Source organism: Solanum tuberosum, unplaced genomic scaffold (assembly GCF_000226075.1).
Source record: "Solanum tuberosum cultivar DM 1-3 516 R44 unplaced genomic scaffold, SolTub_3.0 scf00249, whole genome shotgun sequence".
Lineage (NCBI taxonomy): Eukaryota > Viridiplantae > Streptophyta > Magnoliopsida > Solanales > Solanaceae > Solanum > Solanum tuberosum.
The window spans coordinates 293,912-316,869 of record NW_006239187.1 but is presented as its reverse complement, the minus strand read 5'-3'; the positions used below and the strand labels follow the sequence as shown (position 1 = coordinate 316,869).

At 35.1% G+C, this 22,958-nt stretch overlaps 3 protein-coding genes across 4 annotated transcripts; 2 read left to right on the top strand and 1 right to left on the bottom strand.

The window, feature by feature from the left end:
- The first annotated feature begins 8 nt into the window (after window positions 1-8).
- Window positions 9-7,803, top strand: LOC102598756 (DNA-(apurinic or apyrimidinic site) lyase, chloroplastic). 2 transcript variants are annotated; one of them, XM_006357961.2, is made up of 12 exons: window positions 9-120; window positions 201-354; window positions 463-551; window positions 2,202-2,281; window positions 2,448-2,711; window positions 2,813-3,138; window positions 4,201-4,308; window positions 4,805-4,942; window positions 5,038-5,085; window positions 5,189-5,269; window positions 6,236-6,395; window positions 7,228-7,803. In XM_006357961.2, the coding sequence occupies exons 1-12, from the start codon at window positions 71-73 to the stop codon at window positions 7,347-7,349; spliced, it is 1,620 nt and encodes a 539-aa protein (XP_006358023.1). In that variant the 5' UTR covers window positions 9-70; the 3' UTR covers window positions 7,350-7,803. The 2 variants fall into 2 exon arrangements, with proteins under 2 accessions (XP_006358023.1, XP_015169214.1); XM_015313728.1 differs by having other exon boundaries at window positions 34-120; window positions 235-354.
- A 2,293-nt stretch (window positions 7,804-10,096) lies between these two features.
- On the top strand, window positions 10,097-15,502 carry LOC102598418 (UDP-N-acetylglucosamine--dolichyl-phosphate N-acetylglucosaminephosphotransferase-like). The gene is given in 11 exon segments (NM_001287892.1): window positions 10,097-10,500; window positions 11,230-11,317; window positions 12,631-12,722; window positions 12,832-12,950; window positions 13,157-13,272; window positions 13,342-13,469; window positions 13,550-13,636; window positions 14,594-14,654; window positions 14,758-14,798; window positions 14,877-14,997; window positions 15,304-15,502. Coding segments are annotated over 11 exon segments (1,278 nt in total). The 5' UTR covers window positions 10,097-10,135; the 3' UTR covers window positions 15,364-15,502.
- Window positions 15,503-15,759: 257 nt separating this feature from the next.
- Window positions 15,760-20,443, bottom strand: LOC102598086 (U4/U6 small nuclear ribonucleoprotein PRP4-like protein). The gene is made up of 6 exons (XM_006357959.2): window positions 20,302-20,443; window positions 18,719-19,644; window positions 17,687-18,140; window positions 17,383-17,580; window positions 17,210-17,291; window positions 15,760-16,269 (listed from the first exon to the last, which is right to left on the bottom strand). The coding sequence occupies exons 2-6, from the start codon at window positions 19,639-19,641 to the stop codon at window positions 16,175-16,177; spliced, it is 1,752 nt and encodes a 583-aa protein (XP_006358021.1). The 5' UTR covers window positions 19,642-19,644; window positions 20,302-20,443; the 3' UTR covers window positions 15,760-16,174.
- Between the last annotated feature and the right edge of the window lie 2,515 nt (window positions 20,444-22,958).

The following is a 22,958-nucleotide window of genomic DNA, read 5'->3' as shown; positions in this document are numbered from 1 at the left end:
CACCCCTACCCCGCATAGAAAGGAATTGAACTTTCTTTTTCTCCTTCATATAGTCATCTTATTACAATCAATGATACAATCTCTTAAGTTTGGTCTTTACAATTTCATCACTTCCAATAGGTAATATATGTCAGTTTCTATTTTTGTATTCTTTTTGTTGTTCTTGATTTTTTCTTCTCAAGAGGGTACCTTTTTCTCAGTGTTGGAGTCATTTTAAGGAAACCCAAGTTTCAGGTTTTGGTTTCTGTGAATTTGACAATAATGGGGTCTAAGAAAAGACCCTTTTCAACCTCATCAGCTACTGGAAAACCAAATGAACAAATGAGTGTTGCAGCTGAAAAGGGTGTTTCAAAGGTTGTTTCTTTTGGACCAATTTATGTCTTTTTCAGCATTTTGAGGATGGTTCAGTAAGAAAGATTGAGTTTTTGTTTGTTTGTTTGAGTTTTTATTTGTTACATGTAGGAAAATGGTGGCAAGAGTGGGGAGATTCTTGTGGAGGATATGGAAACAGTAGAGAAAATGACTGTTCCTCAGCTCAGAGTAAAACTTAGGTATATTTTAAAGTGCTAACTGTTTTGCATCATATGATATTATGTTGTAGATGATTCATGTCTGTTTCACTTGTTGTTTAGCCTCGGCTTCTTAGTATCTTCTTGTTGTGTCTGTTTGTTGCTATTGCCTCTTTTTCACTGTTTGTTCAGCCGAGGGTCTTTCAGAGATAGCCTCTCTATCTGCGTACACTATGTTGTTGATTCGTTTGCTATCAATGAGTTTTGAGCCGTGCGACATTGGCCCTCTGGGATTTCTCGGTTATTAAAGTAAGTGTAGAGAATGGAAGAAACAAAAATGGGTTTTGCATTGCATGTTTGTGGTAGTGCAATTAGTTTCTTGGTTGCTGGAGGAACTCAAGTATATCTTATAGTGCTCAGTGTTTGGCATCATGTGCTATTATGTTATAAGTGATTCATATTTGTTTTCTATCATTGAGTTCTAAGCCATGCGCTATTGGCCTTCAAGAATTTATCGGTCAGCCCCAAAAAAATAAAAAGATTGTAGAGCATGGAGGAAACAAAGATGGGGTTTTGCATTGCATGTTTGTTGTAATGCAATTAGTTGCTTGGTTTCTGTAGAAAGGAATCCATATTTTTACTTGATTTAGAGGTTTGATTGAATAATTTTGTGTGGTTCATTAAATGCCTGGATTAGTCTCTTAGAAAATGAGGAAAAAAGAATGTTGGCTGGACTTCTTTGTTTCAAGCAAAGATAATTGGATGCATACCTTTTTTACAGGGAAGTGTATATGAAAAGATTTTTTCTATATTGCTTCTTACAATAATTTTCAATGTTAGATATAAGGTTAATTATATGTGTGAAAATGATTACCTGACAGCCACAACATGTACTACCTTTGTGCATTATATACTCTAGCTTTACATAGGTACTTGCCAGCTTGGTCTAAAATATTTTTCCTTAAGCAGTGAATACGTAAAATTATTGAACTCCGTGAAAAATTATGATGCCTTATTAGAGCTAAAAGAGTCCTGAACCTGGTTTGGACTAAGCAAGTGGCTGGAAGCATTATAGTATCAGTGTTATCAAAAGCAAAAAGCACGAAAAAGCTCTAAGGTGTGTTGGGGCTTTAGGCGCATAGCGCAAACAAAGCATGTGCTTTAATGGAAAAAAGTGCAAACTGCAAAGGGAGAAAAAAAATCAATATATATATTTGGTCCAAGACTAACAATTATAAGATTGAATGACAAATATATGAACAAAGAAATTGATTTTTTTTAACGAATAAGTGAAATATCAATTATGTTACCTGATTCAAAATAATAAGTGAAATATCAATTGTTTAGTGTTGCCTCTTCAGAAGAGGCTTCTTGGCAAGGAAAAATATACCTTAGAACCTTGATTTAGAACCTTGATGACGACACTGAAACGCACATTAAGCGAGGTGAAAAGCTTAACACGTTTTGCGCCTCGCTTCGGGGCTTAAGCTTGCCTTTGACAACACTGTATAGCATACAACATGAAGTGATTCATCTGGAACACGAAAGTTGGTCTAGAACCTCTGTTCGGATGATGTTCCATTTTAGAAATGATTTGTGTGGATAGGAGAAGTCTGCAGAATGTATCACCTAGTAATTTACAACAGCTTTCAATTTGATTCTGTGACATGACAGCAAGTTCTGCGTTTTCAGGAGTCTTGGGATTCCTTCCAGAGGTACTAAGCAAGAACTTGTTGCTTCTTTGAAGACTTTCCTCGACAGCAAACTTGATGGTACTCTTTTCTGTCATTTTAATTGCAACCAAGCCCATAAAATAATCTCTTTATTAGAAAGTGATGAACAGTATTTATCTAGGTGATCATAGTATTATTCTGTGGACTTCTCCAAAATCCAAAGTGCAACAGAAAGATACTTTTAACCGGTAACTTTCTGCTATAGATGCAGGCAATGGATCTGTGGCACAGGAGGATAAAGTATCATCTGAGGAGAGTCTAGAAGTAGCAGATAACCCTTCAAAAAAGAAGTCTAGAAAAGTGCCAAGTACGAATCGTGACCAAAGTGACGTTGCATCCGAGGTTCCTACTACTCGGCAGACGAAAAAACGAGTCACAAAAGGCCAGACCAAGGATACCAGTTTTGACATTATTGTTAAACAAGCTGAAATTACCCAAGAAATGTCCATTGAATCTAATGATATCAAAGGTAATTTGGTATTTTTCATTTTGTCTGGTTATTTCGCACTTGACTTACTGTACATCTTGGCTTTGCTGTGACAGCAAATTAAATGATGAATAACTTTACAGGCAAGAAAAATGTACGAGCAAAGAGAAAAGTTTCATCGGCGACTGCTTCAGCACACATAGGAGTTTCTGAGGCTGTTGTTCTTTCTGTAAATCAAGATGAACCTTGGACTATTTTCGCTCACAAGAAGCCTAAAGATGGGTGGATTGTATACAATCCTAAAACAATGAGGCCACCTCCTCTTTCTAAGGATACTAAACATGTTAAGTTATTGTCTTGGAATGTCAATGGTCTGAGGGCTCTATTGAAGTTAAAGAATCTTTGCATACAGCAGCTTGCTGATAGAGAAGATTTTGATGTAATATGCCTACAGGAGACTAAACTTCAGGCAAACTCTCATTTTATCTCTTTTCTGTTAGTAGGGATCAACTTGATATTTTAATAGATATTTTATACATAACTTACACATAGTAGCGCAGTCCGGGAAGGGGAACCCCCTTCGCCAGAAAATTATATTGTATAGATAAGACTAACATTATCAATTATGTATATATAGTAGATGTTGAATCCCCCTTGCTTCTTCGTGTGTTTACTTTATATTTTGAATACCCTTTTAAAAAATCATGGCTCCACCGCTGTTTACGCACAATGCAAAATGTTATGCATGTAATTTGTACCCTATCTTTCTCGGTTCTTAGATTATTGGAGTGGATGAAAATAAGGGAAATGGTAGAGACATAATTTCTTATGCTGTTTGGACATTCTGGAGTGTGTCCTTCAAATTTCTGCAATGTGATATAATATTACAGCTGTTTATCTTACTCATACGTATTGAGATCGTTGTAAACAAACTTAGGATGCAGATTACTTCACTTAATACAATTATGGTCTTCTTCTTTCAAACAAAGATAAAAAAATTGTGTGTAACAGCAGCATGGCCAATAACCGCAAGACAGTTATGTGTCATCTCATTACATAATCCTCCTAAATTTCAACTCGATGAAAGAAACAGTGTTTACCACCACATACACACATACACATGTTCATGTATATCCATACACACACTCATATTCATGTATGTGTGTGTGTAACCATTCAGGTTCCTTAAGGTTACTTGCTTCCTAGTTAACACAATTCTTCAAATTCAAGGTGGGCTGAGTTCTCAGATCTAGATTGTGGAGACTGCAACAGAAACTGGAGGTTTTCTTTTTTGTGTTTAAACAAGTTCGACAAACTCTAGTTATCGGTATATTATAGAAGAGATGGAAAATTACTTTCTAGTGCAATAGTTAAGATCTAAGCTGCTTACTGCCATCAATGAGCTTAGGTCATTAGTTATGGTTTCTGAATACTGTGTAGACTACTATGTGACCGATAAAGATTTTTTCTCTTTCCTACAACAAATATTTGTGCTGTCTTGGCTAATTTCACGTCTGATTCTTGAAAGCAGGAGAAAGACGTTGAAGCGATCAAGGAAAGTCTCCATGACTATAAGAATAGCTTTTGGACGTGCAGTGTCTCTAAGCTTGGATATTCTGGTACCGCAATCATCTCACGGGTACGATCCTTTGTCCTTCCGTTCTCTTTTTTTCCTTTTATTTTTCTGATTTTCTTCTTCATTAGACCTGTCAAATTATCTAACTCCGCCATTCTTTCACTGAACATAGATCTCCAAATACACCTGTCCGTAAGTGCAAAACCAGAATTGAAGAAGTTAGAGGGGAAAAGGAGTAGAAAGTACTGCAAAAATTAGCTACTTCCATAACTCATAATATATGTACATTTTCTTTATCCACGGGTATTTCTTTGTGCAAGAAGATCTTTAAAAGGTCTCTGCTGTTTGATCTTCCTTATTTGAGATTGCTTTTCCTTTATGAATTATGATATCTATTTTTACGTCAAGCCTTCCATTGGGTGCCTTACTTTGGTCTCTGAGAATTTTTTTTACTTATAGAGAAGGAAGAAGATTGAGCAACTATGTCTTCCTTCCTTGAATTGTTTTTGGTTTATTTGGTATGTAAGCAGTATTATCCTGTTGCTTTCCTTTTTGACAGATTAAACCAGTTTCTATCAAATATGGTCTCGGTATACCAGATCATGATACTGAAGGACGACTTGTCACGGTGGAATTTGATAACTTCTATTTACTGTGTGGATATGTTCCAAATTCTGGTGATGGACTACGCCGATTGGTATTTCCCTACGTTTTTCAGTGTCTTCTTGTATTTGTTATGTTATGTTCTGCAGTTCTTCTTACGGACATGACTAACAAGATGTACTTTACCAGACATACAGAATTACAGAGTGGGATCCTTCTCTTGGCAGTTACATGAAAGTAAGTGTTGCTTTCTTTACTGACATCTTATGCACCGCGTATCATTTCTCCATCAAGCACCTCAATTTTTTCTTAAAAAAATAATTCTTCTGTGGCTTTGCAGGAGCTAGAAAAGTCGAAACCTGTTGTTTTGACCGGTGATCTAAATTGTGCCCATGAGGAGATAGATATTTATAATCCTGCTGTAAGTATTTTTTTTGTCACATCCAATCATGTAAATGATCCAGTATGCTTATGTGAATGATACATTGTGCTAAGTGACTCTTGATATATAGTTGTAAGAGAAGATACAAAACAGCATCAATGATGGCCCCTAAGAGACAAAATAAAAGCTACAACGAAGCAAGCATTAGAATTTAGAGCAGATTGAAACGATACTACTCCCTCCTTTCAATTTGTTTGTTTGGTTTTCACTTGACATGTAGTTCAAGAAAATCAAGAATACTTTTGAATCTTGCGGTCTTAAACTAAAAATTTGTGGAATGTATCAAAATGTCCTTTAACCTTGTGGTCATAAACATGCTATGAGGGAAGTTAGAATTAAAGAGTTGTTAAAAAGGGGAAAAAGGTCAATTTTTTTTATAAAAAAAAACAGAGTAAAAAGGAAAGTAAGACAAACAAATTGAAACAGAGGGAGTACAATTTAAATTACTACATGTTTAAGGTGATTATGTTAGCATCTATCTTTAAGGATAACATTGGAATCAACATAAACGAAATCCTATCCAATTACAGTATACAGGTCAAGATATACTTTGAAATCTAATAGGTGTGGGAAGTGCTCCAAATATCATCTGGAGGGAAAAGAATTGTTTACTTTAACTAGCATATAGAAGTCATCCACCACAAATAGAGATACATTGCTTTTCTGAAAAGAAAAAAATCAAAACTTGGCAACTGTTTGCACCTAGTGCCATGGGAACTTGTTCGGTCCTCCCATCATTTACTGAAATAGTTATTCATTGGTTAAAGTACAATTGAGTATTGGAAATTATCATTCTAACACAATGATTTGACTTTGCAACCTAGGATTTCTGTTTGCTTGTGGATTTAAGCAATTGTCTTCAGTTGTTAGCTTAGCTTACTGAAGTTGCATTTTAGTTTTGATATCATACTGATTCATGGTTTCTGATTTTTTCCCCTACATTAGGGAAATAAAAGAAGTGCAGGCTTTACTGAAGAAGAAAGACAGTCTTTCGAAACGAACTTTCTAAACAAGGGGTTTGTAGATACATTCAGGAAGCAGCATCCCGGTGTCGTTGGTTATACTTACTGGGGTTACCGCCATGGTGGACGTAAAACTAATAAAGGTATTTAAAAATTTATTCTATTATGGTGCTTTTTACTTGTCCTCTGTGGACCTTGAGCTGTTCTTATTATGACAAACTAAGAAAACCAGAAACATGCCTCAGTTTGTGCTTCTTCATGTACTCTTCTCCATAGCCCTACAAGTAGATATTTTCGTGTGTTTTACTGTCTAGTGAAATAACAACATTGCCCATTTGACAGTAGTCATTGTGGAAGTACAACTTTTGAGTTTAAACTCTGGTACTTGCTTGTGGATTAGAGTCCCATATTGGTTGGGGAATGGACTAGTGATTTGACAATGCAGCCTAGGGTTCAGGTTGTTAACTTGAATTAACTATCTTGGCGAATGCACTCCTAAAGCTTCACGCCAAAACATTTAGCAACTTATAATCTGTACCAGATTGTCAACTATCTTGAGCTGACGGGGTCCTAGAGCCTTACGCCAGACTTTTAGCAACCTAGACATTTACACCAGGTTGTTAATTTAACTTTCTTGATGCTGATGGAATCCTAGAGCTTTACGTGAGACTTTCCGCAACCTAGATGCTTGCACCAGTTACGTCAATCTGCTACTTAGATAAAGGCTTGACTACCTATCGCCATGTAGTTATGTTTTCTCTTTTCACATATTAACCTATTTAACTACTCGTCCAACCTCTTATTTTTCTAATCTCTAGTCACCTATCGTATTTGTTACTTCTTCTCCTTCACAAGATAATTCCAACCTCACATTCTTTGTCCAATTACATTTGCTATTTTAAGGATAGTTTTTCAGATTGTTTGTGATAGGACTTACCCTATATTCTTTTTCCCGTCTGGGATATAAATTGGCAGGATGGCGGCTTGACTACTTCCTTGTCTCGGAATGCATTGCTGACAAGGTGCACGACTCGTACATTCTCCCAGATGTAGATGGCAGTGATCACAGTCCCATTGGCCTTATCCTGAAGCTGTAGTAGGTTCCAAGTACCAGCCATCGTTTTTGCTAATTCCAACATCTTTGATCGTCTTCTCGAAGAAGATGGAACCATAACAAGAAAACTCGACAGAGATTTTATGCAAGAAGCTAACATGGAGTACATATTTGGCTCATAAGGCTTTTTGACATGTAAATGGTGAATCCTGATTTTTGTGAAGTGGCATACAGGATTCTCATATGTTCAGCTATTTTTGATGCCTTGTTGATTCACAGAGGAAGCAAATGTGAGTATCATAATACTCCTGTTGCAACTTATGTTTTTTGTTTAACCTTCCAGCGTTTGGAACTTACTAACCTAACTAATTTGGATTCACATCGTAGAAAGTCTACTGTGGTGATGTTAGTGCTCTCCGTATTTTTGCCCGAATACACTGGTTGGCTAGTTCTAATTTCATCACGTGCTCATAGTTTATTGATCCAATTAATTTGAATTTGCGTCGTGAAAATCCTACTATATGATTGTTTAAGTGCTTCTTACTTTGCTCAGCGTTTATACACTGTGGTTTCCATCTTGTAATTGTAATCTATGATTTGATTAATTTGAATTCATAGAAAGTCGGATTTTAGTGGCCCTATTTTTTTATGTGCATGCAGCTTTAGAGCAACCTTGTGAACGTAAATAGATTGTTTTAGATTTTTAGCTCGAGTAAGCTTATTAAAAATTGTGTAAAGCAAATGTATTAGCAAAAAAATCATGTTGGAAACAATTGCATATGAGAACAAGTAGCAACAACAAATAACACAAATAGGTACCACTGAAATTGAAGGAAAAAAACAGTAAGAGTTTGTTTGGTTGGGAAATAATTATACTAGGATTGTTATTCCACCTTTAATGTGCGAACAAATAATACTATTCTGGGATAAGTTATTGTTATTTCGTAATTTTATCTCAACTAAATATGGGATAAACTCATCCTAATATTAAACTTGGGATTAGAAATAATATTGTTAAAGGAGCTAAGCAATACTCGACTATAGGGGTGTTCATGGTTTGGATAAAAACCGAAAAACCAAACCAAACCGATTAAATGAATCGATTTAATTTGGGTTTTGGTTTGGTTTGGTTTTAGATTGTTAAGAACCGATAATATTTGGTTTGGTTATGGTTTTGTTCAAAAAAAATCGAAGAAATAACCGAACGAACCAACAAGTTATATAAATAAATTTTATTATTATATGGTTTGGTTTTAGATTGTTAAGAACCGATAGTCATTAGTTTGGTTATGGTTTTGTTCAGAAAAAATTGAAAAAATAACTGAACCGAACCAACAAGTTATATACATAAATTTTATTATTATACATACATAATATATTATATTCATAAACAATTTTAAAGATTTTATATATGTTTCATCAAAATTTACAGGTGAGAACATTTTTCTTATTGGTTTCATGTATATGAGTGTCTATGGAAATTCTTTGTGGGATTGAAAATGTCATTATCTCTTCCTTCTATGCCAAAATAGTGAATTTTGAAGTTTTATTCAGTAAATTCAATGATCGAAAATTCTATAATGCCAGTCATTCTAACTTTTTTTTTTGTTTGAATGGATTGTTGTCAATAATGCCAGTCATTCTAACTATTTTTTTTGTTTGAATGGATTGTTGTCACTTTTTTCACGTTTTGAATGAATTGTTTCTTTTATTTTTATGTATGGTTAATAACAGAATAACCGAACTAAACCAAACCAAAATCGAAAACAACCAAACCGATAAATGTATATTATATTTGGTTTGGTTTGATAATTTTGAAACCGATTAAGTTGGTTTGATTTTGGTTTTGATCAATAACCGACCCAAACCAAATCGTGAACACCCCTACTCGACTATCTACTAACCTTCTACTTTTATCTTCAATCTTAATATATCCATATCTAGGTCTTGTTCTCGATATGCTATTACTGTAATCAAATTCTTACACCTTGTCCAGGGGCGAAGCTACAACCATCCAAGTGTTCAGTCAAACAGCCTTCGCTGGGAAATTACACCACATATATGGGTCAAATTATGGGCTGAATATATATATACTGTTGAACACCTTTGACACAAGTTTTTTCTTTAGTGCAATTGTTAAGGGATGGTTAGTTTCAACCCAATCCCAATTTCAACCCAACAGTTAGCGGTTTCAAACTTTGTTGAGCCATTTTTTGTTTTTAAATATATTGTAACAACTTTAAATTCAAAGCTAAAATCGATAGATGCATTCTATCCTCTTTTTTTTAAAAAATAAAATATTTAATGGTGTGATTTGTGTTTCGTACAAAGCTAGATGCATGTATTTATCAGTATTGCACTTTATACACAATAATTATTTTTTATTGTATATATAATCAATGCATCAGAAGAGAAAAAACTCAACTATTTATATTTGATAGCAACAAATATTGGAATCATTCCTGGTACAATCGATAAGTCAAACAAATACACATTTAACTCGCTAATCAAAAAATTATTCTTAAATACCCTTGATAAAATCTCTCGTCTCCGCCACTAACATTGTCACTAGAACATCCGTGCATTAAAAAAGAAAAAAGAAAGTACAAAAAAAATAAAGCTTGATCTCCCTTTTTGAAGCAACAATGGACCCCACATATGACAAATTCATCTGACGTGTCCAAATTCTATTGGATATCAAGTGTATTATAGACCAGAAAATAATTAATTAAGTGAATAATAACAAAATATAAATAAATAAAAAATTCAGACCCAAAATGACAAGAGTCTCCCACAAGTGACACACAGTGAGAAAGAGAGATCGAAACAATGGCAGCTAAAAAACGACCGTCAACGGCGGCGCCGGCGACCGTGAATCAACCGGAATCATCCATAAACACGGAAAAGCCTAAATCCGGTGACTCCTCACCGGAACCTCCTATAGCGCCGGCGAAAGTTTACTTAATTTTCAAAATCTCTTTGATATTCTTAATCCCATACTTCTACTTGATATTTTACCACTACAAAATCGAATCGGAGCTCCGACGATCGATTCTCATCAATGCAATTGTTAGCTTGATAGGATTCTTCGTCACTGTTACTATGATTCCTGTTGCCTCTAAGTACGTATTGAGAAGGAATTTATTTGGATATGATATCAACAAAAAAGGCACTCCTCAAGGCTCTGTCAAAGTGTAAGTTTTTTTATTTGTTTTTGCTTAGAAAGAAGAAATTGAAGTTTAATTTACTTGAAGCTAGTGGAATTCAGTACTGATTCGAATTTATTATGCCTTACTTTTTTATTTTGATAGTTTTAGTTTGAATTGGTTTGCTTAAAAGTTAAAAAATGTGAAATTTCTATTTTAGAAGCTTTTCATTTATGCATATCTTTTAGATCATTACCACAAGAGCCATGGTTGATTTCTTGAGCTCATCACACAATATGTAATGTGGCTACAGTGTTTCAATTTGGTTGTCCAGTTTGGACGAGGCACGGAGTTTAAGAAAGTAAAAAACTTTTGAATCTCATGGTCTTCAACTAAATGTACCAAAATATTCTTTAATCTTGTGGTCTTAGAAATGTTACATGGAAAGTTGGAATAAAAAAGTTATCAGGAAAGTATAGAGATATTTTTTTTTAAATGGACTAAAAGGGAAAGTAAGACAAACAAATTGAAACGGAGAGAGTACCAGCTTACAGCTAATGCTGGGAATTCGTAAAAAAAATTCTCTTTACTGATAAAAAAGAATCAGCATAGATCATTATGGAACGGCCCAAAATGACGGTAGGACATCTTTGCTGGGACAAAGTGAGTAATTTGATGGACTCAGTTAAGAGATTCAATAGTTAACAACCAAGTTCAACTAAGTTATTCAGTGTATGACTAAGCAATGTATGAGTGATCCATGTTGTTTTTTCGCAGACCTGAGTCACTAGGCATTATTGTTGGGGCAGTGTTCTTGGTCGTGGCAATCTTGTTTCAATATTTCAACTTCACAGCTGATTCAAATGTAAGTAAAGATGCAAGCTGTGTGGTTTAATTTGGAGTTTTTTTGTTCATTGATGATCTACTTAACGTCTTGATAACTGCTTATATTGATTTACTTTTTCTGGCATTATTTTGTGTGCTCCTTTCTTGCTTGCCAGTCGTGAGAACTTCTAACTAGTATTAGTATGATAAAACATAAGAGAATTTTTTTTCTCCATTTAAAGGTGAGAAAAAACAGTGCCAAAGATTGATCCCTACTGACATTGAGCTTATAAGCACGCGTTTGGCTATATTCTTTTAACTTCTTCAAAGGATTATAATTAAAATAGTCCATGATTCATCAGTCCCAAACGAGTTGTGAAGGACTATATGAATCCTCACTAATCATTATCTTTATTGATTTAAAAGAATTGTGGCTGTAAGGTTAAAGAGAATAAACATATCCAGTATTCACTAGTTGTAGTGTTCCAAGTTGCTGGTTTATTGCTTTTTGGGGGGAAATACTACTAATTGACAATCCACAAGTGGTTGTGCATTGCAGTAAATTGGGCAGCTGGGTTAATTATCATGCATCCTTACACACGTATCCAAATCCATTTATTTCCCATTGACTTTTTTGCTGCCTGTGATGGTGTCAATTGACATCTTACAACTGACTTCTATAGAAAATTTTGAATAATCAAAGAGAATGTAACTAACCAAATCACTTTTTGCAAGTTTTATCTGGAAAAAAAACACTCTTTTGACTTTGCAAATATATAATTATTTACAGAACAAGAAGAAAAACTCTGATGTGCATCCAATGTGCTTGTGCACGAAGCACATGCCTTCTTCCTTCTAAGTGAACTAAAGCATGATCTGGTTGTGTCAAAAGAATAGGCCCAAAAAGCATAATATGTAACGAACGCATGGAATTTTCAAAATAGGAGGACAGGGTTGTGACTGAAAACGAGAAGACAATCACAACAATTTGGTATATATTAAAGGATCACTCTAATAATGGGTTCGATACTAACTCTAAATGTCAAAATTAATTTCATAAAGCAAAAGGTAGTCTGCAACAAAAAGCAGAACAGTGATGTCAAAGGCATAGAAAAATGCAGGGCAGGATAAAACAGTGCAGATAGGTAGAGATTAAGCAGACTAGATGGGGAGAGAAGTAGTGAGAAAGAGGGGTGTGTGGATAACCTCAAAATATTGTGTATATGCTTGTTCATATGTGATTTGTGTAATAGTCACATTAAAATTGTTGCTCGAAATAATAGTACTTAGCTGCACCTTCTTTTTTCCTTGTCAAAAAATTGTTGTTCTAGCTGTTGACTTTGAACTTGGCAGTGGCTTGTTGAGTACAATGCTGCATTATCTTCAATCTGCTTCATGATGCTACTTGGGTTTGTGGATGACGTCCTTGATGTACCTTGGAGAGTGTAAGCATTTCTTTCATATCTAAAGGCTATCTCTGATGCAACTGGTGGGAACCTTTTGAAATCTTTTCAGCTTAGATTCTTATGAAGTTCATGTAATTTTTTGAAACAGGAAACTGCTATTACCCTCCATTGCAGCTCTTCCATTGTTGATGGCATATGCTGGGCATACAACTATTATTATACCGAAACCCCTTGTATCATATGTTGGATTAGAGATCTTGGATCTAGGTAAGCATCCTATGATTTCTTTGTGCTTCTATAGAAAGTCCTTAAGTTGGAGTTATTCATATTTGATGAAGTACTCAAAGTTTAAAATGCACATTTAACATGCTTAAAGTTGTCTCTTGTATGGATGTAATTCTTTACCATTTCATACATGAATTCTTTCCATATGTTGTCTTCAGCTCGGTTCTTCATTCTCTCTGGTTTTACAGGATGTATCTACAAATTATATATGTGGCTATTGGCAATATTTTGCACAAATTCAATCAATATCCACGCTGGTATCAATGGCCTTGAAGTTGGGCAGACAGTCGTTATCGCAGCTGCTGTAAGCTTTAACCGTTCTCTAGTTATCACTTGGACGATTGAATGCCATCTAACTCTATAGTAATTACAGATTTTGATACACAACATCATGCAAATTGGAGCATCTGCTGATCCTGAATACAAACTAGCCCATGCTTTTTCTATTTACCTTGTTCAGCCAATGCTTGCTACTTCCTTGGCTTTACTATCATACAACTGGTAAAATTTAATCTTGAAACAACCTCAAAGTTCTCCTTCAGCATACGTTTTATTTAATACACTCGCCACTGTTATTGTAGGTATCCTTCCTCAGTTTTCGTTGGTGATACCTTTACATATTTTGCTGGAATGACCATGGCAGTGGCTGGAATCTTGGGTCACTTTAGGTACATCTTTCTGCTTGTTTCTAGCAATTCAGTTCAGTAGTGCTTCTGCTAGTCTCTTTCTTGAACCATTTGATTGCATCTTTGATCCTTTAGAAAAAAGGTCAGCCCATTTTCCTTTGTCGGTTTGACTTTGTGACATAGTGATTTCCAGGCGAGAATGGAGCACCCTCGTTGGCTCATGACTATGAATCCCATGTTTTTCCAATAAGTGACTGGGATATTTGTATTATCAGGAAAAGAAAAGTGACTATAGTATTGTGTGAACAACAGAGTATTGTCTTTATCAGGAAAAACGTGACTAGTCTATCGTCCTTGAAAAGTGGAACCAAGGGAATGACATCCTCAGACAATTTGAATATTATTTTATTAAAAACAAAAGAGTTCATTCTCAAAAAAAGTGGCACCAACACGATCCCAAATCTGTTCACGAAGGGCTTAACAAACAAGCCCATATCAGGGGAAAACTACCCATATCTGAAAAAGAAAAAAATGTGAAGGGTTTTTTAACTCGCTAATTCATGAAGTTCTCAAGAATCAGTCTCTCAAAGAGTTGAATCACATTACTTCTCCTATAAAATGCTTGTAATTTATTCCTTTCCAGATCCAAAAAAAAGAAAGTAGACTTGGCTGCGTTTAGGATCTCATTGATATTAGTGAAAAGAAACTGTGAAGACTAGTTTTGGCTGAGTTGGGGATCTCATTGATGTATTAAATTGTTAATTGAAGTGAAATCTTCAAACTTGTGTAGATCATAGAATGGTATCATAGTTGAAATATATGAAACGTATTAAGATGTACCAAAACAGTTCAAGTGTCACATAAACTGTCAGATCGAGTATCACCATTGTATGTAATGTATAAATGATCTTTAGTGTCTGTACTTATGAAGATATTTGTTCAAGTTTCTTCATCTGAAACTTAAGACTAATGCGCCTAGTTTTGTCTATTTCCTTTCAGTGAAACACTGCTTATATTCTTTTTGCCGCAAGTTCTGAACTTCCTACTATCAGTACCTCAGGTTCTCTCTCTCTCTTTGTGCAACCCATCTTGCAAAATAAATGATATATTTTAAACTAATTTTGGATCTCTAAGTACTCTCAACTCCCTTGAATTCCTTTCAGCTTGCTGGTATTGTACCTTGTCCAAGGCATCGGCTCCCTAAGTAAGTTCTCTAATTGAAGCAGCTGAAGTTTTGGAATTCATGTTTGTGTCTGGACTAACTAATCTTGTACCCTTTCAGGTTCGATCCTCAGACTGGCTTATTGACCGGAACAAATGATGGGACGCTAGTGAACCTTTTCTTAAGGCAATTGGGCAGAATGTCAGAACAGTCCCTTTGTGTCGTGCTACTAGTCTTCCAGGTAAATAACTTGTTCTTTCTTTCTCTTCTTTACATTTTTTTCTCATCTATAAACCAACAGGGGTGTTCAGTTGCTATCCTGTTCTAGTCTGCAGTCATTGCCTGTTACCTCCATCGATTGTTCTTAAATCACAAAACAGTGATATATTTCTAGTTAGTCAACGTAGTTATGATAACAATAATGCTGATCGTAGCATGCTCAATCATTGAGCTCATGAACTGCTTCGATTGTTTATGTACATGATCTCATCAGATAAGTTCTTATACATGGAAGGATTGTCAAGAGTAACAAATGTATGTCTTACAGGCCCTGTGCTGTGGCTTCTGTTTTCTGCTGAGATGGCTCCTTACGGGTTGGTACAAATGAAGCTGTGATACGAGATCAGCTATTTCAATAGGCGAATTCCATCAGAACATTAACTTAAACCTTCATGAAGAGGTTTTTATTTTATGAAGAAACGACGATACCATATTTTGAAGAAAGTGACAGCCATATACATTCATGCATGATAGTTGAAACTTGTAACCTATACTGATTCCCTAGGAGAATTTTGTTAGAAACTGCATTGGCACATGTTGTACTTAGCTTTCTTTGTACGATTTTGATGTTGGGAGACGCATTTATCTTGGTAATTATGTCTGTAACGATCTTTGCCTAATTGATTATTTACAAACATTCCTTGAAATTGTTTCCGATAGATCCTCACCTCAAGAAAAGCATTTTCGTAAACAGGTTAGACAAATGAAATAGTAAAAGTTTCTCAGAATGTTCTTTAATTTCTCCATCTTGTTGAATCACTCAATACAAGAGTGGTCTCGGAAATGCACTGAAAATCTGCACACCGCAATTGCTTACAATTACATTAGCATATCCATGAACCTTAATCAGAGTTTTGTCAGGGCATTGTGTAAAACAATTGCAGTACAAGAACTGTCTCGTGGTGTTCTAAACCCAACTCACGGATCAGCAAACAACCGAAACCCTTGGGCCCTTCTTGAACAGTAGAGGATGTCACTACTTCATTGGTTGACAAAGGCTTTACAAAATACAAAACGAGCAAAGGGCCTATGTGCTTCAATTTTCTACAGAGATTCGTAACACATAAATCAACATACTCAACTCTTCTTGATGATCTCTGAAAATGCTAAGACTCCTACAAACTTAGCAAGGTGAAAATCTAGTCCATATCCATTTTCTCTTCCTTCTCAATGTTTTTGCTTGACCACAGCTTGATTGTTCGATCATAAGACACGGTTGTAATGAATTGTCCATCTGGCACCAAATAAAAGAGAAATGGACAAATAAATAAGCATTTGTGAAATGTGAAGGAAAGGTTTGAGATTCTAGAAATATCAGCTTCTATTATTATTTTTTGTGCGGAGGGTGGATAGCAGGAATTAAGCCCGTCATGGGAAACATTTTTTTATTAAAATTAAGAGAAGCATGGAAAAATATAACTACAAACAAAATTAGGGGTCCAGCTTAGAATTACTAGGAAGTGAATGATAACTGAAAGGCAGAGAAAACAGCAAGTACTTCACATTCATTCACATGACTGCTCTAATATGAGGCATTCTCAAACTGACACATTTCTTCACATAATTTTCTGGGTCCTGCTTGAAAAAGTCAGAGGGTGGAGGATTTCATGAATGTAGATCTAGAGAAAGTGGCTATGTTCCAAATTATAAGGTATGCTTATCATTATACATTAGTACAATGATAACAGAAGATGACGGACAAGATTTGGTCCAACAACTAAAGCTCAGCTTTTGTGCCAATTACCAAAGGTGTTCTATGACATATGCCACATCATTTACATCTTCACTTATTTCACATTTCTCTGATGGGAAGTAAAAGAAAATCATAAATCCGATCGTTCATCTGTTACCAATGTTCTTGGGTTCTGGAAGTGGGTTAGCTTCTATCCTACCATAAATGGTACCACAAGGCAAGACATCTCAGACTGTGAAAAAAGAACTAACAACAATAGCTACACAAGTCATTCCCAGGTTAATGCATTATTATCTCTGTATAACTTAAGAAAGCATAGGAGACACACAATTATTGTGTTCAGAGGAATCAGGAATGGTGGGCTTACTACCAAAGATGCAAAGCATTTAATAAACTCAAGCCTTATACTTCTTAAATGCCTTCAGGATACTGTTTCACTCCACGAGAAGGTAACAATAGCTTGAAATCAAATGGAACTTACCTGCCGCAACATCCAATGACATGATTTTTGCTTCATGACCAGAGAGTGTCTTTACAGGCTTGAAATCCCTTGATGACCATACCTGAAATATAAGTTTAAGATTTAAAACATAAAAACAAGCAACAAAAAGAGATCCAAGAAGCAGCATAATCATGACAGACTTAAAGTTATACCTTAGCAGTCATATCATAGGAAGCTGTAGCCAAAAAGTATCCCTCCTGAGGCTCAAACTTAACTTGAGAGATAAGATTGGAGTGAGCTGGTATGATGTAAGAAGATCTTCTCTGCCTTAAGTCCCAAATACGACAGGTATTATCTTCACCACCACTAGCCAAATGATAACCATTCGGTGAAAAACTGACACCAAGAACCTGGAACCAATGAATAAAATAAGTAGCAGAATTCATATTTTATGTCTTCCCATAATCCCTAAAGCATATGAGGGGAACGGACACCACAAATCAAAGAAAGACTAACCGGTTTAACGTGGCCTTCTAGAGCAAGAATACTTCGCCCAGTCCTTAAATCCCACACTCGAACAAGTGCATCCAACCCGCATGATGCCACTAATGAACCATCATGGTGAAAAGACAATCCATAAACACTCCTACTGTGACCTTCTTGCAAAAGCAGCTCTTCACCACTCTCCACATTCCATAATCTCCAAGTTTTGTCGAAGCTAGCTGTGCCCAAGTATTTTCCGGAAGGATGAAAAGCAATCCGAGCTAGACGGTCCAAATGTCCCTCAAAAGTTCTGAGGAGAGAACCTTCTGAGTTCCATAACCTTGCGGTCTTGTCAGCAGATGCAGTAGCTAAATAATTGCTTGTCGGAGAGAACGCAACATCAGTAGCTCGTTCAGTGTGACCTTTTAGAGTGGAAACCTTTTGCACTTGAGGCATACTCCATATTTTTGCTATACCACTCAGAGAACTGAATACAGGAGAAAAGGGGGAAAAAGTGTCATGTGTTGCTTGAAGCCTTGAATCCATACTCATAAGTCATAACTGTTAAAAGACACTCTAATAAAGCATGACAATTTTTTGCTTACGAGAATAAAAATCCTACTTCCAGTTCATTTGGTAGGATCTTGAAACAATCGAACATCTAACTGTTAGATTTAATATGGGAATCAACAACTACATCCCAGTCCCAAGCAAGCTGGGGTCAACTATATGAATTCCCACTAACCATGATTTTTCACATGATTTAATAGGGAATCGCTGGCAAAAAAAATAAATTAATGCAGTATATTCCACTCATATGAGTCAGTAGAGGTGAAAAACAGAATTGGGGAACACTAACAGGTTTTTTAGTATATGAATCTACACTGAAACCTGCAGTTATCCAACTAAAAACAATCCATGGATTCTATCCCATCCACCTGTGATGCCCCCGCCCCCCAAAAGAAAAAGAAAGAATGAGGAAAAGAGCACCCTTGAAATAAAAAAAATAAAATGGGAGTGGGATTAGGGTCATGTAAAGCAAGACAGACAGGCTCAGAAGAATACCAGGTCGCAAGCATCTTTCCATCATGTGAAAGCGAGCATCCAAAAAGGGGTCGATCGTCTCCAATTTCACTGCAATCAAGGGCCAGGCTCCCTGCTTGCTTTAAAGCCCAATCAACCTCTGCATCCACATCTTCATCTGGATCATCCCTTTTCCTCCTTGCACGATGGAGACGTAAAGCCGACTTAACTAAAGAATACTTTGCGATTTCTACCCTAGCATCTAAAAGTGCTTTTGATCCTTCTGTGTAAAAAGGGTATTGAATATCCTCCTCCTCTGCTGGTGCAGCAGAAGCTGCAGCTTCTTCATCCTCATGAGCTTTCATCAGCTTTTCCAGCTGCCCTTCTGCATCAAGCCTTGCCATAAGCATCCGCAGTCGATCCCTTCTTTCCATCTCCCTTTCTCCAAAGAGAGTTATTGGCTCGCCAAGCCTTCGCAGTCGAGCTCGAACGGCCATATCATTTGTAGGAACTGCTAGCGCAGCAGCACGTCTCTTCATGAGAAGCTCCTGCAGCGCCTTTTCCTGCCTCTCTCGGACAATTCTACTCTCCTCAGAGATCTCATATTCTTGCGTGGAGCCCGCAGCACCACGACCGGATACCATTTCTTCAAGGTCTGAATCTGAATCACTCTCTTGCATTTCTCCATTCTGAGCTACCGGAGGCCTAAGGACAGGTGGACGAACAGGCAACGGAGCTAATGGGGGAGGAATAGGGGTAGGAACTGCAAGCCTTGGAGCAATTGCAGGCACGACAGGAGGAAGGATAACCATTGGAACAACTGGTGGAATGACAGCTGGAACTGGTTGAAGATTAACTGCACCTATAGCATTAACCACAGTTGAATTATCATCAACTAGAGTTGAAGGTTCTGAAGTTGAGACAGGAACTTCATCCTCAGCATCCATAGCATCCATAGCATCCATATCCTGATCAGAGAGAAGGTCAAGCAGTGAATACAAACAAAAGAAAACAGAACAATTCACTTCAGACATCAATCAGAAATATTCTCAAACCTACTTTCTGACTGAGTAGTTCAAGAATTTATTTTGCTCATATTATCCCCTATTTATACTACTAATTTTCCAGAATATCAAGTTATGCCATTTCTCTTTGAATTATGCAATCCATCCCACAGGCCAAATAACGAATTCCCAACTCATCTCCCTCAAGTTTCAGCCTTGTTTTGTGAGTTTTACCAGATTTCGTTAAACCAATCAGCTAAATGAACACTTATGCATGCTTATTAAAAGGAAAAGTGATGCTCAATGTTCAAATCAACTATAGCAAGCAAATGAAACACAATTGCACCCAAACACAAGTAATCTAAAAACATTTACAAAATTGAATCAGAACTGTAACTTCTTTTTATTATATGTTCACATCCAGTGAAGATGCAATGCTCCTTGACATAGCATTTCTTCTTAGAAATCGAACTGTTCTTTCTTGGACTAATAAATAGCTGTGTGAGTCGCATTAGCTCGAAATAGACAGCAAAAATCGCGGATAGGACATTGAATCAGAGGCGGACCAATTAGTACTTACTATGGATGTTGACAAATAGAGCAAAAGATAGAGACACTTACAGGTCGCCGGAATATGCTAGTCGGGTAGACTTCGCGGTGACGGCGGTGGCGCTCCGGCGGAGGAGCAGCAGGGAGGGTTTATCAACGGGAAGAGAGAGGAGGGGTTAATGGGAAAGAGGATAAAGGGGGAAAATAAGGAGAATATTGTAATTAAAAAAAGTATAAAACAAAAATATGGGTTTCACTTTCACAACTCCGTTTTTACGATTTTTAGGCTGCTCTAATTTCGTTCATCCTTATTATGGAAAATTGCGTTAAAATCTACTAGCACAAACTGCTTTCATAAATCTATATTTTTATTTTTATATTTTTTAACCTATTTATATCTATATTATTTATACATGGTTAAAATAATTTTTTATGTATATATAATAGATGTTGAACTTTGTATGCCTATTTCTATTTTGAATCCTCTTATTGAAAATCCTGATTCCACCACTGTCTATATCTATATCTATCTTTTATATATCTATCTATCTATCTATCGATCATATTTATTATTACTATATGTAGTTGAAAGTTGAAATACCAAAATATCCCAATAAAATTGAGTTACTACAATAATGCCATTAAAAAAAATTACTCTAAATTAAAATGTTATAAAATATTTATTTAATTATAAGGATAAGGGTTTGAAAAATACCTCAACTTTGATCGAATTTGCTGTTGCGATACTAAACTTTCATGAGGACCTATTACCCCCCCTGAACTATTTTAATAGTATATTTTAAAGGTATATATATGCCTAGGTGGACACATTACTATTTATAATTTTGCTATTATTTTTTATGTCCACGTGGGCAATATATATGTTTAAAATACGGTATTAAATAGTCTAGGGAGGTAATAGGTCCTCAAAAAAGTTTAGTATTACAACAACAAATTCGACCAAAATTGGGGTATTTTTCATACCCTTATCCCTTAATTATATTTAGATAGTAATTATATAATATTATAGTATACAACACTAAAAAATCCAAAAGTTTTAGTAAATACTATTCATACAATTAATAAATCAATAATAGTAAGATACTATATACATTTAACCGTAAGTCATTAGTATATGGATAACTTGGATGTTTAGGCTTCTCCTTATAGTTCGTGAAACATGTATTTTGAATTTCCATAGACTTAATAATGTGTATTACTATTTTCTTGACTTTATATCACTTCTTTAGTACTTAATTATGTTTATTTAATGTAAATCTTGAATTGCTTCATTTTTCAATCTTTATTGCAATATTAAATTTTGAAATGTCAACGTACATGTAATCAATCAAGGATTTATTTTCCTAATAAAACATAGGAAAAATTCTTTTGGCCAGAAAGGTATTTTACCTATGTTTACCTTTTAAAATATTTTTATCCTTTTAACTTTAATACATTTTAACTAAAACATGGAAAAAAGATCAGTTTATTTTAAAATAAAAAAGATATTATAATTTTTTAAAATTTCTTTTTCTAAGCATTTAGCATCACCCTAAAACATAACCACCCTTTTCATTCATTTTCACCATACACAAAGAGTTTAAAGTTATAATCATGATTTAGCATAATTGAGCTTTTGATGATTTAGTAGTGAACTAGCGTGAGGATGTAATCTTGGTTGCCTAATATATGTTGCTTCTTGAAAAGGTACTTGGTGTATGAAATGAAGTTTTTTGTTATTTTCTTGTTGCATCTTTTAACCAAATTAAAATTACCTACTTTAGAATAAACCTAAAGATTATGTATCACATTTTAAATTAAGATAATGGAGTTACTGGACTTGTATACATGGGAATAGCATGGTTGCCTCGAATGTGGTACATCATTATTTATATACTTGTGCCTTTTTTTGGTTGGTAAAAAGCAAGTTAGTCCTATTTAGGTGTTTTAATTATTATTTTAATATTATAAGTATCAACGCTAATTCTATGCCAGCAACTCCGATAATGTTAGATGTTATATTATCTTAATTAGGTTTACATAGTTCAACATTTCCTATTTAGTGAACTATTCCCTCTGGTCTTTTTTAGCTGTTACTATTTTCTTTTGAATAGTCAAACGATATAAACTTTAACTAACATTTTCAGATGTATTTTTTCCATCATATTGATATGAAAAAAAATGCAATTTATAGTACTTTTCATAGAGTTTTTGAATATCTAAATTCTTATTTCAAAATATCAAATTAGTGTAATCTAAATTAAATTTAAAAATTATTCAAATTGACTCTCAAAAAGCGCAACATGACAAGTAAAAAGAAATAGTGGGAGTAATAACTAAAATTGCGTTAAATTTAGATGATATTGTTGTGGTTGACTAAACACATACTTAGTACAATAATACATAAAATTAGGCATGTACAAATTTTATGAAAATAATAGGGGATAAACGTGCAACGCACATTTCCAAAGACTAGTATTACCTTAAAAGCACGAACTCCCTAACTTGAATGTTAAATTATTATAATACCCCCCAACTTAAAACACTCAATTTAGTATATATTCTATATTCTATATTATATTTATTTATTTGTTTGTTGTATATTATATTAAAAGCTGACATCTTTTCACATTGATGGGTAGTGACTTTTTCGAAGGGTTGTGACTTTTTTTTATAGAGTTATGACATTTCTGAAAAGTTGTAATTTTCCTGAAGGGTTGTGACTTATT

Excerpts from the sequence above, each read along its gene's own strand:
- LOC102598756 (XM_006357961.2), top strand. The coding sequence starts at position 71 with ATGATACAATCTCTTAAGTTTGGTCTTTACAATTTCATCACTTCCAAT. Across the intron at positions 5,270-6,235 it reads TAGATATTTATAATCCTGCT|GGAAATAAAAGAAGTGCAGG; the intron begins GTAAGTATTTTT and ends CCCCTACATTAG. Across the intron at positions 6,396-7,227 it reads TGGACGTAAAACTAATAAAG|GATGGCGGCTTGACTACTTC; the intron begins GTATTTAAAAAT and ends ATAAATTGGCAG.
- LOC102598086 (XM_006357959.2), bottom strand. The coding sequence starts at position 19,641 with ATGGATGCTATGGATGCTATGGATGCTGAGGATGAAGTTCCTGTCTCA. Across the intron at positions 18,141-18,718 it reads GGAAAGATGCTTGCGACCTG|TTCTCTGAGTGGTATAGCAA; the intron begins GTATTCTTCTGA and ends TCCTGTATTCAG. Across the intron at positions 17,292-17,382 it reads CCTATGATATGACTGCTAAG|GTATGGTCATCAAGGGATTT; the intron begins GTATAACTTTAA and ends CTTATATTTCAG.